At 39.4% G+C, this 18,006-nt stretch overlaps 1 protein-coding gene across 1 annotated transcript; it reads left to right on the top strand.

Moving 5' to 3' along the window:
* Positions 1-535: 535 nt before the first annotated feature.
* Positions 536-15,185, top strand: LOC122307138 (cell division cycle 5-like protein). Its single transcript, XM_043119812.1, has 4 exons — positions 536-870; positions 10,768-12,486; positions 13,144-13,425; positions 13,893-15,185. The coding sequence occupies exons 1-4, from the start codon at positions 694-696 to the stop codon at positions 14,748-14,750; spliced, it is 3,036 nt and encodes a 1,011-aa protein (XP_042975746.1). The 5' UTR covers positions 536-693; the 3' UTR covers positions 14,751-15,185.
* Positions 15,186-18,006: the final 2,821 nt, after the last annotated feature.

Below are 18,006 nucleotides of genomic sequence, written 5' to 3'. Positions count from 1 at the left end.
TTAGACTATTAGTATTATTATATTTAATACTATATTAGACTATTAGTATTAGTAATTTAGTATAAATATTAGTATATATTTATAAATATTAGTGTTAGTTAATAATTATATAATTAATTTATAAAATTATTTATATGAATAATATATATAAATTATATTTTATTTTTATTTTTCATTCGATCCTGTCCGAAGTGAAATCCCCTGGATTAGGATCAGATTATTTTAAAATTTGACCAGATCGAACTGGATCCAAAAAATGGTAGGTCCAGACTAGCCAAATCTCACCTTTACGTAAAAGAGTGTTTTGTATCAATAGCGTTGCTACTCTCACAGAAAATTTGAGTGGTGTAAATTATTTATTATTTATTATATATATTTTTAATCATTTTAAATATTTTTTAAAAAATTATAAAAATTATAAAATTATTATAAAATATTTTCTTAACTATTAAGTTAAAAAAAAAAAAAAAAAAACACCATTCGTTAAAAAAATTCGAGAATAGTATTTCTCTTGTATCATTTCTCATACATAAATATTTCGTTTTCCTCATCTCTCTCTCTCTCTCTCTCTCTCTCTCTCTCTCCACTTTCATCTTCGTCGTTTCCTTCTTCTTCTTCTACAAAGCCCTATAGAGCTTAAAACCCTAGAACACACAGAGAAAAGGAGAGGAGCTATCGCATTAAGGGATCAAGATGAGGATAATGATAAAGGGAGGCGTCTGGAAGAACACGGAGGATGAGATCCTCAAGGCGGCTGTGATGAAGTATGGGAAAAATCAGTGGGCCCGGATCTCGTCTCTCCTCGTTCGTAAGTCCGCCAAGCAGTGTAAGGCTCGTTGGTATGAGTGGCTCGACCCTTCCATAAAAAAGGTAGACTTTTATTTCTAGCTCGGCGACTATCTCGTATCTCGCTGTGTTTATAATGAAATTCTTGTTGCTTATCCAAAAGAAAAAATCAATTTTCTTATTTTTTTCCCTTTTGGTCACCCTTATTCATGAAATTTTTAACAAAATTTATTTGCGGCATTGTAGAGGGAAACTTGAAGTGTGATGCATTACGGTTCTTTTTCCTTGTTTTGAGGGGTCATAATAATACCAATGATAGATTTGGCTGAACTGAGAAGAGTGAGGCAGAGAATAAGAATTGAGTGTTGACTCTTTAGGGGCTTCTTTTTGTTTTAATATTTTATTTCTAGCGTTATGTTGATTTATATATACATAGTAATGATATTGTTGAGAGTTAATTTAGTTGTTTGGAAGATAACTGAAGTGTAGGATTTAGAGATGAAATAAAGAGGCAAACTCAAGATAGGTTTGCTGTTCATGGGATGCGAACTGTAATTCGTTAATGGGTGAGATTTGATGGAGAATTACTTAAATATCATACTTGTTATTCCTTGTCATCACACAATCCTGAAGAGCAGTCTATCACTGAAAGTTTTCATAGACCCAAAAGGACTTGAATAGTGAACTCCTTGTACTTTGTTTACTTTTCATTTTTTTGATAAGTAATAAGAGAATTTTATTCATACGAATGAAGTAGGCATAGCCCGTGTACACAGGTAGTATATAAAAGAAACACCTAATTACATTCTAGCTAAAGAAAGAAAATCATGGACATTGTGCTTTGTTTACTAAACCCACCCTAAAGAAGTCAAATCCATCAATAAACACCTTTTTACATATAAAAGCTAAAATAAGACCCAACATACCAGCAAAGCAGCCCATGTATAGAAATCTGCCTGCATGACCATACGGGACACCCCCCCCCCCCCCCCCCCCCCCCCCCCCCCCCCCCCTCTCCAGCGCTGGGGATTGGTGAAATTCATTTCAAGTTTTCAGTGTTTAGCAATCAGATTTTGCATACCATAAACTTGAAACTTTAGCATTGCATGGGTTTGCACTTCAAAGTCCTTTTTCTTTTCTTGACTGGAGGCAATGATTATGATAACATAACATCCTCATTTTGCAGTAAATTGTTCCGAGAATGAAACATGATTCATGGGAACTACTATATTATAGGCAACATGGCCTTAGATCAATTCGCATGGAACACTATTGAGTTAGACTTCTCCACCTCTATGCATTATAGGGACTAACTATTAGCTGATTTATCCAAATGTTTTGGTACTACAGCATGTTTAGACTCTTATTCTTGGCTGTTTTTTTGAATTTTTACTCTAATTCTTGGCTGCTTTGTTGAAATTTTTACTCTAATTCTTGGCTTCTTTGTTGAAATCCCTATTTTCCAAGCTAGCTAGGACTTTCATCTTGCTGTTTTGGTATTTCGGCCCTCACCTGATGCTTTTCCTCTTGATGTTCTTACTGATTTAGTATTCAGGAACACTTGGCATCCTTTCCACCCTTTCAGCAGCAGTCTTTGTTGTTTCCTTCTTATTACTTATGTATAAAAAAAAGCAGTCTTTGCTGTTTCCTGATAATTGATATATATATATATCTTCTCCACGCTCATGGACTTTAAAACAATGCCCTCAATGCTTAATGAGAAAGTTTTTATTCTCTCTCTCCCACAATGGTGAACTTCATGAACATATATCCTAGGTTGACCAACTAAGATGTGTTTGTAAGTCTTAAGAGCACATCGAACAAATCGAAGTCACTATAACCCTACTAGATTTTTATTGTTCGATAAGTATAAGCCCTACTAGATAATAGGAACAAGAGAAAGTTGCATTCTTGATGAAGTACCATCTATCCTAGCCACCTCGAATGGATGTGGTTATGACATGGCTAGAAGCACGTGGCATTTCACAGGGGGTGCTGACACTATGTTCTGAAAACTTTTCCAATTAATAACGAGCATTTATAGCTTGAGCCACAATGAAGATGAAGTTTGGAATATAGTTATTCACCTCCAATCTTTTTCCTCTTGTTTAGGTGTAGTAAAAATGCACTTGAGAACTGAAAGAAGAAGCATATAAACTCCATACTCTTCCATATCATTGAAGTCCAGAGCACTATAACCAAACAGTTTCCCTTCATCCTCACTATCAAGTTAATTTAACTTGTCCTCTCAATCCATAACAAATTTGGGATAGTTTGGTTCTAATACCAAAATTTGACGTAGGACCACTGACTGGGACCTGTAGAAATTAGAATACCAAAGGTTTTATTGGGCAGCATAGTGATTGTAGAGTTTTGGGGTAACTAGGGCTAGGGTTTTGGTGACAAAAGGCTTTGAAATGTTAGGGAAGTTAGGGTTTCTAATGATGTAAGGGAAGGGTTGGATTTGGAGATGAAACAAAAAAACAACTTAGGGTTTGGATGGCTTTCCAAGGGCCATGAACCTGGGAGTAGCAATTTGGCTTTTTTGTGGTTTTTAAGGAGTAGGATTTCAGGGAACAATTACTTGGTACTCCAAAAATTCCTTACACTGTTCCCCCCCCTTCTTTTCTCCCCCCTTTCTCTCTTTCTCTCCGAATACAATCTCGTAGAGGATTAGTGTTGGTGTCTAACAATGAGATCATCATGGTGTACTCAAGACTGATTTTTATGGAATCTAAGGTTTTCAAATTGTCTGAGGAAGGTAGACGATGGATTTGCTTAGAAGAGAGAAGTTGGAAGGTTACAAAAACTCTGATCTATGGTGAACTGGTTTATTAGAGGCCTTGAGGACTGCTTGACTGGAGATAAAAAGGAATTCTTTGGAACCTCATGGGATGGTAATAGAAGCTACATTGCGTAGAGATTTTCCAATGCTCAAGGTCGATACATGGTGCTGGTGGAATATGGCGGTGGTGGCAAAAGGAATTTTGTCTTCATACCTGAAGGAATGGAGGGGAAAGGGTGGAAAAAAATGGTAAAAACAATGAAGGAAGCTTACGGTAGCTTGGATAAAGGGAGAAAGGATGGTTTTTTAAGATCTCACTATCCAACATAGAAAGTGTTGATGAATAATCTGCCTGTCCTATGCAAAGGTGGTTTGGTCATTAGGGTTTACTACTAGCAGTGATGCAATGGAAACAAGTGCTCAGGGAGAAGGTGATACCAAAGGTGAAGGGTAATTTTGGAATTTCAAAGGCAAAGAAGCCATTCGTTGTGGATGTAGGATGTAGACATCCTAAGCAAGTCTGCAGAAATAACACTGAAATTACCACTAACCAAGTGAGGACACACAGAAAGGTCTGAAGATCTCCCTTTTCTTAAACAAGATCTGCTACAGTTGAAGAGTTTGGTCAATGTAATGTTACAGAGGGTTAATAAGGCCATGGATAGGGCCCAGGGCCTAGGCATGAGCCCCCACGCTAAAGCTTGGACAAACATGGCCAAACCAAAGAAAATTTACTTGGGCCGAGTAAGGCAAGGCACCACCCAGCCCAAACACTGGCAGGCTAAGCAACACAGGCCTCTTGTAATGGGACTGGTGCCCATTATTGGCAAAGACATGCCGACAACCTCCAATCACCGGCTGTCGACCACACAGAGGGCATCGCCTAAAGCGGTTGATATGCTGGGAGGAACCCTCAACGGTGGGTTGTCGAAGTTGAGGCTGCCGATGGAAAACAAAGCCAAGAATGGCTATTGGGCAGTGGAAAAGGGCCAGAAGGAGCCGATGGTCACACAGATCCATCGCGGGAGTAGACAACATGGTGGGTGGGCTACTGGATGCTGGCTTGCCAAAGTTGACATCAACGATGGCATTAGAAAATGCGACAACCCATTTCCAACATGGAAGTGGCTCTCGGGCAGAGGAAGAGAGGCAAAACGAGGTGGCATCCTTCTCTGCCATAGTGGGAAGTCCCACTGATACCTTGTATGCACCAGAACCTCAAAGGTTCACTAAGAAGTCGATTTAGGACAACACCGAGACATTGGGAGTTCAAGATACCCAAACTGAGACTGGCACTTAGGTGATATTCACACCTAGAGTCTCTGAACACATTAACAAGGAGGTGATGGTAGTAGATGGGTTGAATATTGAATTCAAGGATTGGGATGCGCCTACCCCTTTGAATTCAATCATTCTGCAGAAAAACCAGAATTTAGCTTCAGATTGGGTTTTACTTAAAGCCAAGGAAATTCAAATGTGTGTAGGAATATAAGGGGGTTGAATGAGATAGAGAAGTGCACCAAAGTAAAAAATCAATTGTGGCTGGAAAGCGGATGTGGTATGTTTACAAGAGACAAAAATGGAACTCATCTCCCTTACCATAATACGGAGTTTGTGAAATTGTTGTCAGGTGGGATAATTGTATTTGCCATCAAAGGGGGGCTTCGGGAGGTATTTTGGTAATGTGGGATAAAATGGTGGTGGAAAAAACGGACGAGTGTGTGGGGGAATATATGGTGGCCACTTCTTTCAAGAATGTCGAAGTTGGTTACAAATGGTCTTTCGCTGGTGTTTATGGTCCTAATTCTAATACTGAGAGAAGAAGCTTATGGGATGAATTGCCTGGACTTTGTAGCCTATAGAGCTTTCCTTGGTGTATGGGGGGAGATTTTAATGTCATATGCTTCCCAAGCGAAAGAGTAGGAGGTCCTAGCTCTAGTTCAGCAATGGCAGATTTTTCCAACTTTATCTATGGGCAAGGACTTCTAGACATCCCTCTAGTTGGTGGCAATTTCACATGGTCCAGCAATAGAGAATATTCAGCTTGGTCAAAACTTGATAGATTCCCCATTTCACCCGAATGGGAAGCACACTTTCCAGAGCTAATCCAAAAATGGCTCCCAAGGTTGTGTTCAGATCAAAGTTTTGAATCCCGTACCGGATGCCATACCGGTCAAGACACTGGAACGAAATATTTTGGTACTGGTACCGTTTCGGGATAGTCGATATATGAATAAATTATTTATATAAATATATATAAATTTTATTTTAAAATATTAGTCTATATATGAATAAATTATATATAAATACATATATATAAAAATTATAAATAGTTTGGTCTGAATTGAGAGTCAAAAAATGAACTTGCAGTTTGAAAAAAAGAAAAAAAAAGAAAGCAAAGGCCGAAATATCGGCTGGTATGGTCGGTATTTGGGCCTGTACGAAACAAGTATAATACCTGTATGGGTACGGTATTTAAAACAATGGTTCGGATCACTTCCCCATTCTCATTGATTGTGGAGGCATTCAGGGAGGTAAAAGATATTTTAACTTTGAAAAATATGTGGCTGAAGTCAGAAGGATTTGTTGTAAGAGTTAGACAATGGTGGTCATCCTATCTTATATAAGGCAACCCTAGTTATGTGCTGGCCCGCAAGCTAAAAGCCCTCAAGGAGGACTTGAAAAGTGGAATGAGCATATTTTTGGAAATGTGGAACACCGAAAAAAGTTCCTCTTTGATGAATTATAAGTTTTGGAGGACATGGAGGAGGAGAGGGGTCTCTCAGAAGAAGAGAAGAATCACAAACAGTAGGTGACATAGGATATTGAAAGGATGGCTTTAATGGAACAGACCTAATGGCGACAAAAATTGAGGGCTTTATGGTTAAAAGAAGGGGATAAATGCACTAAGTTCTTCCATCGCATGGCTAACTCGCAAGGAAGGTACAATGTCATTGAGTCATTATCAGTTGATGGGAGGATACATTAAATCTGTCTGATATTGCGGATCATATTACCAACTTCTATGAACAATTTCTTTCGGAACAATCCTCTTGCAGACCACGTGTGGAAGGTCTTATTTTTAAGTTGCTCGATCACCATGAAGCAAGTTGGCTAGAGAGATCATTTGAGGAGGCGAAGGTTTGCAAGGTAGTGCGAAGTATGGCATGTGATAAAGCTCTAGGTCCGGATGGGATCACTATGGCTTTCTTTAAGGCATGCTGGGAAGTCGTTAAAGATGACATCATGAGCTTCTTTCATGAGTTTCATTAACAAGGTACTTTAAAAAAAAGCCTTAATGCTGGATTCATTGCTCTTATCCCAAAGAAGTCGGAAGTGGTGGAGATTAAGGATTTTCACCCTATTAGCTTGGTGAGTGGAATGTATAAAATTCTTTTGAAGGTTTTGGCTAATAGATTGAGTACGATATTAGAGAAGATCATTTCCAAGCCCTAGAATGCCTTCACACGAGGTCGGCAAATCCTTGATTTTGTCCTCATTGTCAATTAATGCTTGGAGAGTCACATCAAATCGGGTGTTCCAGGGTTATTATGCAAACTTGACATGTCCAATAAACTGGAATTTTTTGTTACACATGCTTGAGTAGTGTGGCCTTGGAGGAGATGGTGCTTTTAGATTGAATTTTATATATCCACAGTATGATTCTCCATTTTGGTGAATGGTACTTAGGGGTGGGCAACGGGGCCCCGCACCCCGCTACCCCGCCCCCGTTCGCCCCGCCCCCGCATGACGGGGCGGGGTACACCGCCCCGCATGGGCCGGGGCGGGGGCCCCCGCCCCGCATCTAGTCCCCCTAGCGGGGGCGGGGGGCGGGGAGAGCCCAACCCCACCCCGCATTTCCCCCGCCCCGCCCTCACCTATATATATATGTTATATATATATAGACATAAATATTTATATTTACAAAAACATAAATATATGTTTATATATATAAATATATATTTATATTTTATAAATTGTGTATATATAAATATATATATTATAATTTGTTAGACTTGTTTACAAATTATGCATTAGCAAATTTAAAAACTATATAGTTTAAAAACTACTACACTACAACTTACACAAAATATGCATTAGTAAATTTAAAAATGACGTAATTTTTAAATTATAGTCATATTTACAAAATTTAAATTTACAATTTAGATCTAAACATATATTTTTTATCACTTTTAGATCTAGAAATAATTTTTTAAAATAATAAAATATAGTTAATATTTGAAGTGAAAATAAAGCGGGGCGGATTGGGTATCCGCCCCGCACCCCGCCTACCCCGCCCCGCACCATGCGGGGGTGGGTGGCGGGGAGGAAAACCCCACCCCCGCATGGTGCGGGGCGGGGTGCGGGGAGGGGGCTACCCCGCACCGTATGGTGCGGGTAGCACCCCTAAATTGGTACTCCAAGGGGCTTCTTCAGAAGCTTGAGGGGATTGAGGCAAGGGGATCCCCTATCCCCGCTACCTTTTGTTTTTATAATGGAAGCTTTTAGTAAAATGGCTGCAGATCTTGTGGAATGTGGATTTCTATTTGGCTTTGTAATAGGGATGCAAGAATCGGCACAACTGAGATGACTCACCTCATATTTGTGGATGATACTTTTGTATTTTGTGGTGCTAGTCACAATCACATTCAAGCTTTGCGGGCTCTTCTACTTTGTTTTGAAGTGGCATCGGGATTGAAAGTGAATCTTGCCAAGTCAGAATTAATTCCAGTTGGAAATGTTCCAGATGTTTTGAGCTTTGCCAACATTTTGGGGTGCAAAGTCTCCACCTTGCCAATTAAGTATCTTGGTCTTCAAGGCACAGTCCATCTTGGATGGTGTGTTGGAAAAAATGGAGCCGAATATGGCAAGTTGGAAGAGGATTTATTTGTCCAAAGGTGGTAGAGTTGCGTTGATAAAAATTTCCAGTCTACCTACCTACTTATCTCTTTTTCCAATACCATGCAAGGTGGTTAATTGGTTAGAGAAGTTGCAACAAGATTTCCTATGGGGGGGAATAGATGAAGAATTCAAGTTTCACCTGGTGAATTGGGCTACAATTTGTACCCCAATACGTGAAGGCAGGCTGGGAATGGAGATACCAAGAGGAGAGCGGAGCTTTGTGGAGAGTTATCATATATTTAAAATATGGTGGATTGTGGGGAGGATAGCGCTCGAATGAAGTGAGCGGACCTCATGGAGTGGGGCTTTGGAAACACATCCAAAGAGGCTGGACAAACCTCCCTCGATACACACGTTTGGCAGTTGGGGATGGTTCTAGAATTAAATTCTGGACTGATTTATGGTATGGAGATCAAGTCCTCAAGGAAGCTTATCCAACAATTTACAACATCGCACGAAGACGTAGCAGACCCCATGGACCTTTCTAGTGGCTCTCCTCAATGGAATATCATGTTCCTTAGAGCTGCCCAAGACTGAGAAATTGAAAACGAATTTCTTTAATCTGGTGTATAGTAGGGTGAATGGAGGAGCTGATACAATTTTGTGGTCACCATCTAAGAAGGGAAGATTTATTGTACAATTGTATTATAAATCCCTTATGAAACATTCTACAAGCCCATTCCCATGGAAGAACATATGGAGGACCAAGGCCCCCCCTAAATGCCTCTATTTTTGTATGGACAGCTTTATTAGGGAAAATTCTCACCTTAGATAATCTATGGAAAGACCAAATCATTGTGTTGGATTGTTGTTATATGTGCAAGAACAGTGGAGAGTCGGTGGATCATTTATTACTGCATTGTGACATAGCCATGAGTTTGTGGCTTGATATGTTTGCTAGAGCAAGACTCCATTGGGTGATGCCACGAAGGGTTGTGGATTTTTTGGCCAACTAGCAAGGCATTCGAGGTAGCACTCAAATTGCAGTTATGTAGAAGATAATACCGATATGACTATGGTGGTGCATATGGACGGAGAGGAATGGTCGAAATTTTGTGAATCGTGAACTGACAATGGACGGGATTAGAACGTTATTTTTTCATACTATATTCCATTGGTCGATTGTAATAGACCTTAATGGCATGAATGTACATGATTTCCTTGTATCTTTAGACACGCATGCATAGGTGTCGCTCTTGTATATGTCCCGTGTACTTGGCTTTGCCTATTTTAATAAAATTCTTATTTACTAATAATAATAAAAAAGGATTTCAGGGAACAATTATGTCTAAACTCCAATGTAGTCTTTGTTGGAGTTTGATAGGAAGTTGCTTGGAAGTTCAAAGGCATGTAGGAATAAGAGATGATGGATAAACTTATGCATTGCACTTATGGTTCCTCAACATCACATCTTGGAACCAATGAGACTCCAATTGTACCATTGACTGGTCCTTTTGAAGTATAGGCCTAGATGTGGCTTGGGACTCCTTTGGGGCACCAATTGTACAATTGATTAGTACTTTTGGATTATAGGTCCAAATATGGCTTGGGCCTCCCTTGGGGTGTTACACAACCCCGTGAGCAATCTTTGCCAAAAATTCATTTAACCACATTATTCAATGAGTAGAAATCATTACATCCACTGTCCACACACTCTTTCTCTCTCCACATGGATCTCTAACGCCTAGACCTATGTAGACTCTGACTCCTTGGGCTTTGACCACTAAGTTCTGAGTACATAGTAAGGACCTGATAACATAATATAACTTCAAATGAAACCCAAGGACCCAAAAGTATAGCCCATCCAGAATTCTGCAAATTACAGATTGAGCCTGGACTCTTGAAATTGAAGAACGAATTACCAATATGAATCCACCATCTTCCTAACATAACAAAACTAAAAACTAAGATGAGCAACAAAAGTAGCCTATGTGTAGTATTGAGTAGGTCCTACATCAAATTTAGGCCATAATTTTGAAATATTTTGGTAACAAGCTTGGTTATCTGGGAGATTTTAGCCGCCTGCATCAATGCACAAGGTTTGTTATGGGTTTTGTTCTGTATCTCTGTACTATCTTAACAGAAAATGGATCTATGAGTGCTTGTGCAATATGCTTGCCTATTTCTTCATTGTGCATTGATTCTTTGATTTATTTTATTATCTTCAGTGTTTTTCCATCCACATTGGATTTTAGTTTTTTAACTTTGTTCAGTTTATATTTTCTTTTATGAGAAATTTTCAGTTTATTGAAACTTTTCTGGAAGTGATGATTTGATCTTATTGCTTATTGCAGACCGAGTGGACCAGAGAGGAGGATGAGAAACTGCTACATCTTGCAAAACTCATGCCCACACAGTGGAGAACAATTGCCCCGATTGTTGGTCGTACTCCATCCCAATGCCTTGAGCGGTATGAGAAACTCCTCGATGCAGCTTGTGCTAAGGATGACAACTATGAACCAGGTGAGGACCCTCGGAAATTGCGTCCAGGAGAGATTGATCCAAACCCCGAGTCGAAGCCTGCACGTCCAGATCCCATTGACATGGATGAGGATGAAAAGGAAATGCTTTCTGAGGCACGAGCCCGGTTAGCCAACACCAAGGGAAAGAAGGCAAAGAGGAAAGCCAGGGAGAAACAACTTGAGGAGGCTAGGAGGCTTGCTTCTTTACAGAAAAGGAGAGAACTGAAGGCTGCCGGAATTGACACTAGGCAACGCAAAAGGAAAAGGAAGGGCATAGATTATAACTCCGAGATTCCATTTGAGAAGAAGCCTCCTCCAGGCTTTTACGATGTTTCTGATGAGGATAGACCAGTGGAGCAGGCCCAGTTCCCTACCACAATTGAAGAACTGGAAGGGAAAAGGAGAATGGATGTGGAAACACAACTAAGAAAGCAAGATATTGCAAAGAATAAAATTGCACAAAGGCAGGATGCCCCATCAGCTATACTACAAGCCAACAAGTTGAATGATCCAGAAACGGTCAGAAAGAGGTCAAAACTTATGCTTCCTGCACCACAGATTTCGGACCATGAATTGGAGGAAATTGCAAAGATGGGTTATGCTAGTGATATTCTTGTGGGTGGTGAGGAACTTTCTGAAGGGAGTGGTGCAACACGTGCTCTTCTTGCAAATTATTCCCAGACACCACAGCCAGGAATGACACCCCTACGAACTCCACAAAGAACACCAGCTGGTAAGGGTGATGCTATTATGATGGAAGCAGAAAATCTAGCCAGGTTGAGGGAGTCTCAGACACCATTATTAGGGGGACAGAATCCAGAGTTGCACCCTTCAGATTTTTCAGGGGTTACTCCTAAGAAAAGGGAGATCCAAACGCCAAACCCTCTGCTAACTCCTTCAGCCACTCCTGGAGGTGCTGGTCTTACTCCTAGAATTGGCATGACACCATCAAGAGATGGATATTTTAATATGACCCCAAAGGGAACTCCTGTCAGGGATGAGCTTCATATTAATGAAGATATGGATGTGCAAGATGGTGCCAAACTTGATCAAAGAAGGCAAGCTGATTTGAGAAGGAACTTGCGATCAGGTCTAATCAATCTTCCACAGCCGAAGAATGAGTACCAGATAGTTATGCAGCCGGTTTTAGAAGATAATGATGAACCAGAGGTGAAGATTGAAGAGGATATGTCTGATAGGATAGCTAGAGAAAAGGCTGTGGAAGAGGCACGTCAGCAGGCATTACTTAGGAAGAGATCAAAAGTACTGCAGAGGGAGCTCCCTAGACCTCCTGCTGCTTCATTGGATCTAATTAGAAATTCTCTTATTAGAGCAGATGAAGACAAGAGCTCCTTTGTTCCTCCTACTTCCATTGAGCAGGCTGATGAAATGATAAGAAAGGAGCTTCTAAGCTTACTAGAGCATGATAGTGCTAAGTATCCACTTGAAAAGAAACTGACCAAGGAGAAAAAGAAAAGTGTCAAGCACTCTGCAAATGGACCTGGTTATGTCCCTGAGATAGATGGTTTTGAGGAAGATGAGCTGAAAGAGGTATGGATTCAGTTTAGCTGTATCACGTAGGTTATTGTTTTCTTCACTGCAAAAGAAGGAAGTGCCTTGTTTAAGTGATTCTATCCCCATCTTCAAAGGTCTCATTAATGGAAACTGTCATCTTTTATGTTTGGATTTGTAAATGGGTCTATTTCAGATGATTCTATAAAGGAACTGTAAGGGAATGTATTGGTAACCTCTCTTATACTATAAGATGTGTATCTTATAATATAAACTTCAAAAATAAAAAGAAGGTAAATATTTTAGGAATGCATGAAATAGTTTTTTGGTGTCTCCTAAACATGTGTCAATCACACTTTGGAAGCTCGGGCTGAAAGAACATATCAGCGACACTCAAGGCAAATTTATAACATACATGCTGCTTTCTGTATTGGGATCTGAATTTTGTGTGCTAGTCAATATTTTTGAGGTAGATATTGTAAACTCTATTTAGGTTATTCTCATGTATACTCCCTGTATAGCTGGGCTTTGCCTACTTCTATGAATAAAATTTCTTGATTACCTATCAAAAAAAATATTTTTGAGGTAGATAAAGTATATTCTTGTGCCTCAGTATTTTGTTTTTTTAGAGTGGACTTCTGAGCATGTCAGGGAATTAGTTACTTGCAAACTGCTAAGAAAAATTGTTGTCAGCAGGCTGATACTTTGATAGGGGAAGAGGCTCGGTATCTTCGCCTGGCAATGGGGCATGAAAATCAATCCCTTGATGAATTTGTTGAAGCACACAGTACTTGCCTAAATGATCTCATGTACTTTCCTACCCGTAATGCTTACGGTCTCTCAAGTGTTGCTGGAAACATGGAGAAGCTTGCAGCTTTGCAGAATGAATTTGAAAATGTGAAGAAGAAGATGGATGGTGATAAAGCCAAGGCAGAAAGCCTTGAGAATAAGGTCAAAGTTCTCACACATGGTTATGAGGTATGTGGCCCATGAGATACCCGCTATATCTTTGCTTCTGGCTTCTTTTCAATTTTGCTTTAATTCTGCTTCCTCTATAACATGGTTTTGGCTGAAATATGTTTGGACTCGTTCCCCGTTAACCTTGGAACCTTCTTTTATTATACCTCCCATAACTGTACTTGCATGTGTGTGTGCGCGCTCACATATTTGCAGTGGAGTCCAATGTCTTTCAAAATGTGAAATATTATTCTCCAACAAGAATTTGCCAAGATGGAAAAGGTGAACATCATATATTTCAATGTAGTACCAAAAGCACATATAAACAATCTTTTAATGATATGTAGACTTGAATTATAGATCCATTCTTTTTTCCTCTGTTAATAATATGGAAACTTGACTTGGAGATGCATTGCTTTTCAGTCATACTCATGGTACTTAACATCAACCTGATAATATTATTAAATTTATGGATATTGTGATTTCAGACACGAGCTAAAACAGCTCTCTGGCCAAAGATCGCGACAACCCTCAAACAGATGGACACTGCTGCAACAGAACTTGAGTGTTTCAGAGCTTTACAAAAGCAAGAGCAATTAGCAGCTTCACACCGGATAAATAGTCTCTGGGAGGAAGTTCAGAAGCAAAAGGAGCTGGAACGAACTTTACAGATGCGATATGGAGATCTTGTGGCAGAGTTAGATAGGACACAACACCTCATGGAGAAATACAGAGTACAAGCAGAAGAGCAAGAGGCGATTGCAGCCAAGAATCATACCCTTGAGTTGGCTAAGGCTGCAGAAGATCAGACTCTTGCACAGAGCATCTTGATGGATGCACCTATCCTGTCTACAGATCCAATTGGATCATCACATGATGGAAATGCTGTACAGCCAATGGATGCCAAACAAGAACATGCAAGTCCAAAATCTGATATGGATGTCGATGCCCAGAACGAGCATCCACAACTGTGCATGGTTGAAAATTTGCCTACTAGTAGCCCTACTGCTGTGGAGCAAGAGACCACCACACCAGTACAAGGTAACACTTTTGAAGGTACTGTTATTCAGCTCTCCCCTCCAGGTAGAGATAACCCTCAGGCAGTTCCCAGCTTGGTGACAGTTACTGACTCAGGTGATGGGGCTGCTGGAGCCAATATAACTACTGAGGTTACTAAAGAAAATCCATATTCTGGTGATCAACAAAACGTAGCAGAAGCCGTGAGCCTTGATGGTGGCTTGAGCAAGCAAGAAGATTGTGTCCCAGAAACCGCTGGCAATGATAGTTGCTCTGGCGGGGATGCCATGCAGGTCTCTGGTGGTGAAGGGGGGCATGCGGATAATTAAACACCAAATGTGTTATTAAACGTTGAGGAGAATTAGCCTCGCCTGGATGTTGATTTTACCAATAGTCCAATTGAAAATGGCAGATACAAATGCCAATGCCAAGAGGTCATGGCAAAGTTGGACGGCTGTTGAATTTTACACTTCTGGGTAATTGGACTCCTTAATCGAAGTGTATCTATTGCTGTTGAAGGGGTAAACTGCATGGTAACCCGCACCTTTGGTACTTGGTCTAAACTCTATTTCTCATAATTTTCTCTCGTGTTTGTACCAAAACTGGAAATTATTCTCTACTGTTTTTTTGTGAAAACATGCACCAAGAAGAGAGTGGTGAGGGTCTGGATAAGAACATAAACTGGTGAAGGATAATATCTTAGTTCGGGCATGTTCACTGTTCAACTTTTATTAATTGAGAAACTACTGAAGATTTTCCCATCACATGCTAGTTTTGATTGTATCAGCTATCTATATACTTGGTTTTGCATTCTGCCTAAGTTTGGCTATTATTAGCAATGAGGTCCTTGTGGGTAAGAAATAAAATAAAATAAATCTTGTCGAAACGTGCCATGTTTTGAAAATTGTCAAAAATTCAAAATATATTCCAGGTAGGATGCATATATAGTCATTAAAATAAAATGGGACGTCAAATGACCGCTTGATTTTCAGATGCAAAAAATAATAATAATAATAATAATTGTCACTCCCCTTCCCGCAGGCAGTGGCTGGTGGAGGGGGAGGACCCTTAATTCCTTCCATGATCTAACCCCATTGAACAGATTGGTGGTAGCTTGGTGTGAGCATGAGCCACCCCTGAGGCAACTTCTTTGAGTTGGTGTATTATAATATCGAGAAATGGTACTTGTAGTTGTGATTGCATAAGTATCATGTAATTATTTAAAAAAAAAAAAATATAAAACTTACAAGAAAAAATTAATAGTAGACTTTATTTTTTTTTAAAACGATTGTACGGTATTTAAATACTCTACGATTATATGTATTATTATTCTTCATTCTGATTTTTACCTTAAGCGCGGCTTGTAGGCAAAGTGTAAGAAGCATTATAGGTCACGTCTTATTATATATTCACAACCTGATCATAATATGAGAGAGATTAGAGTGTTGGGAAAATGACATTTAGGAGATCGAAAGGCCACTTCAACAAGAATCTAATTTAAAGAGAGATCACAATTAACCACAACATACAAACTCTTACCAAAATTTAATGTTGTTCCTAACAATCATGTAATTATAAGCAGGCATGTAGCTTGATCGATCCCCGACCCCAACGATTGACTATTATTTAAAAGCAGTAAACAATACTACTGCAAGCTATCTAAATATATATTAATGTATGCGTCATCCGGACTAGATGATGCACAAAGTCAATAAATAATATATATATATATATATATATAACATGTTTTTCCAAAACTAGCTAACGAGGACGTTCTTTCGCCGCGAATTCGACATCGATCAGGAAAGTCCAAAGCAGATACGATGAGAGAGAGAGAGGGTTCACATCAGACACCATACCCAATTAACTAGCGAAACTAAGGTCAAAAGTTTACATATATAGTTAACATATATCGTTGTATGGCTAATTCTCATCCATCTGATCTTTTGCAAATTAAAGGTGTCCCGGCCCCACACGTTTTCTTGCATGTATTCGTCATTCCTGGAAGTTCTGTTTGTCTGTTTCTGTATGTTTTGCTCTCTCTCTCTCTCTCTCTCTCTCTCTCTCTCTCTCACACACACACACACACACACGCACACACAAACTTTTTCTGTCCAACCACAATTGGTGAAAACGCAGCGCTTTTTAGGTGTTTCATTGTGATCAAACAACAACATGGCTTGTGGCAACTAGAACTAGAACAGGAACGCCAACAACATAGTACTGCACGTATATTCATTCTTTGGGAAGTGTACGTAAACAAAAACAAGTATATATACATATACCAACATGACAACTAACCATGAACTGACAATTAAGGTCAAATACTCAAAACACGTACTGCCCCAACACAGCATATAGATCAGGATTCTGAAAGCAGAGAGAACTTCCAGTTCTAATCTACAACATGAGTAGTGCAGTGTGGCACTGTGGCCTCCTCATCGTTGCCTCAGGTCCTGGCCTCTAAACTCTTAACTTGAACTGTTTGTACCCCATCATGGAAAGGTAATTGAGAACAGATTAAAAGATCTTGATCATGTTGATGGATGCTTTGGGATAGTGATCTTCTTGATCAACTTCTGGAAAATGCAAGAGAAGATCCGACGCTTGATGCATCCTCTCTTCGGGGGAACAGCTCGACTAATATACTTCTTTGATTTCATCTTTGGCTCTTGCGTTTGGAAAATGATGCTGGCCACTCTTCTTTGGTCCATCTTCATCGTCAAGATCCAAGCTGTGTTGGTAACTTAGTGTATGAGAGACACACAAACAGAGAGAGAGAGGAAAGTTGGCAATTGTAGACCAAATATCTCTCATATATATATATATACAGTGAAGAAGAAATGGACTAATTGATAAAAATGTCAAAATGGGTAATGGGTTGTTTGTCAAATTGCCTATGGAGGATCACATACGGTTTGGGAAATACAAGGAAATTGCGTCTTTAAAGGTAGCTAGTTGCTTTGCAGTTACCCCCAAAACAAAACACAGAGAGAGAGAGAGAGAGAGAGAGAGAGAGAGAGAGAGAGAGAGAGAGAGAGAGAGAGAGAGAGAGAGAGAGAGAGAGAGAGAGAGAGAGAGAGAGAGAGAGAGAGAGAGATCAGGTTTTCCCATGGCTTCCCAATATTGGAGAAATGATATATACAACATATTTCATAATAATTTACATAACACATGTTGTAAAATAATGGTATTTTTGTAAAGTGATGTTAATTTTATAAGATAGTTTACAAAAATATCCCTCCTTTTAAACATTGTTGGGTAAAATGTTGTAAAATGTGATATGTGTTTATCATTTTCCTTTCCCATTGTACCTTTAATTAAGAAACCTCCCATACAATTAACTACTACTTTTTTCTCACACCCAATTCGTGCCAAATGGCTTTGTACTGTACTGTCCAAACTTATAGGTAATCTTTTTTCTTACTAACTATTTTGTTTTTTTAGTGAATATTAGAAGGAACAAACATGATTTCTGAAGTCCCTTTCCGATTACCTTGGTGCCTCTATGTATATATATTTTGTTGTTAAATATTATATGACAACCTCAAAATCATTTAGAAAATATATAGTCTTTCATTTTAG

Source organism: Carya illinoinensis, chromosome 4, assembly GCF_018687715.1.
Source record: "Carya illinoinensis cultivar Pawnee chromosome 4, C.illinoinensisPawnee_v1, whole genome shotgun sequence".
NCBI classification, from domain to species: Eukaryota; Viridiplantae; Streptophyta; class Magnoliopsida; order Fagales; family Juglandaceae; genus Carya; species Carya illinoinensis.
Note: the sequence above shows the minus strand (reverse complement) of the source record. Positions and strands in the feature narration are given on the sequence as shown.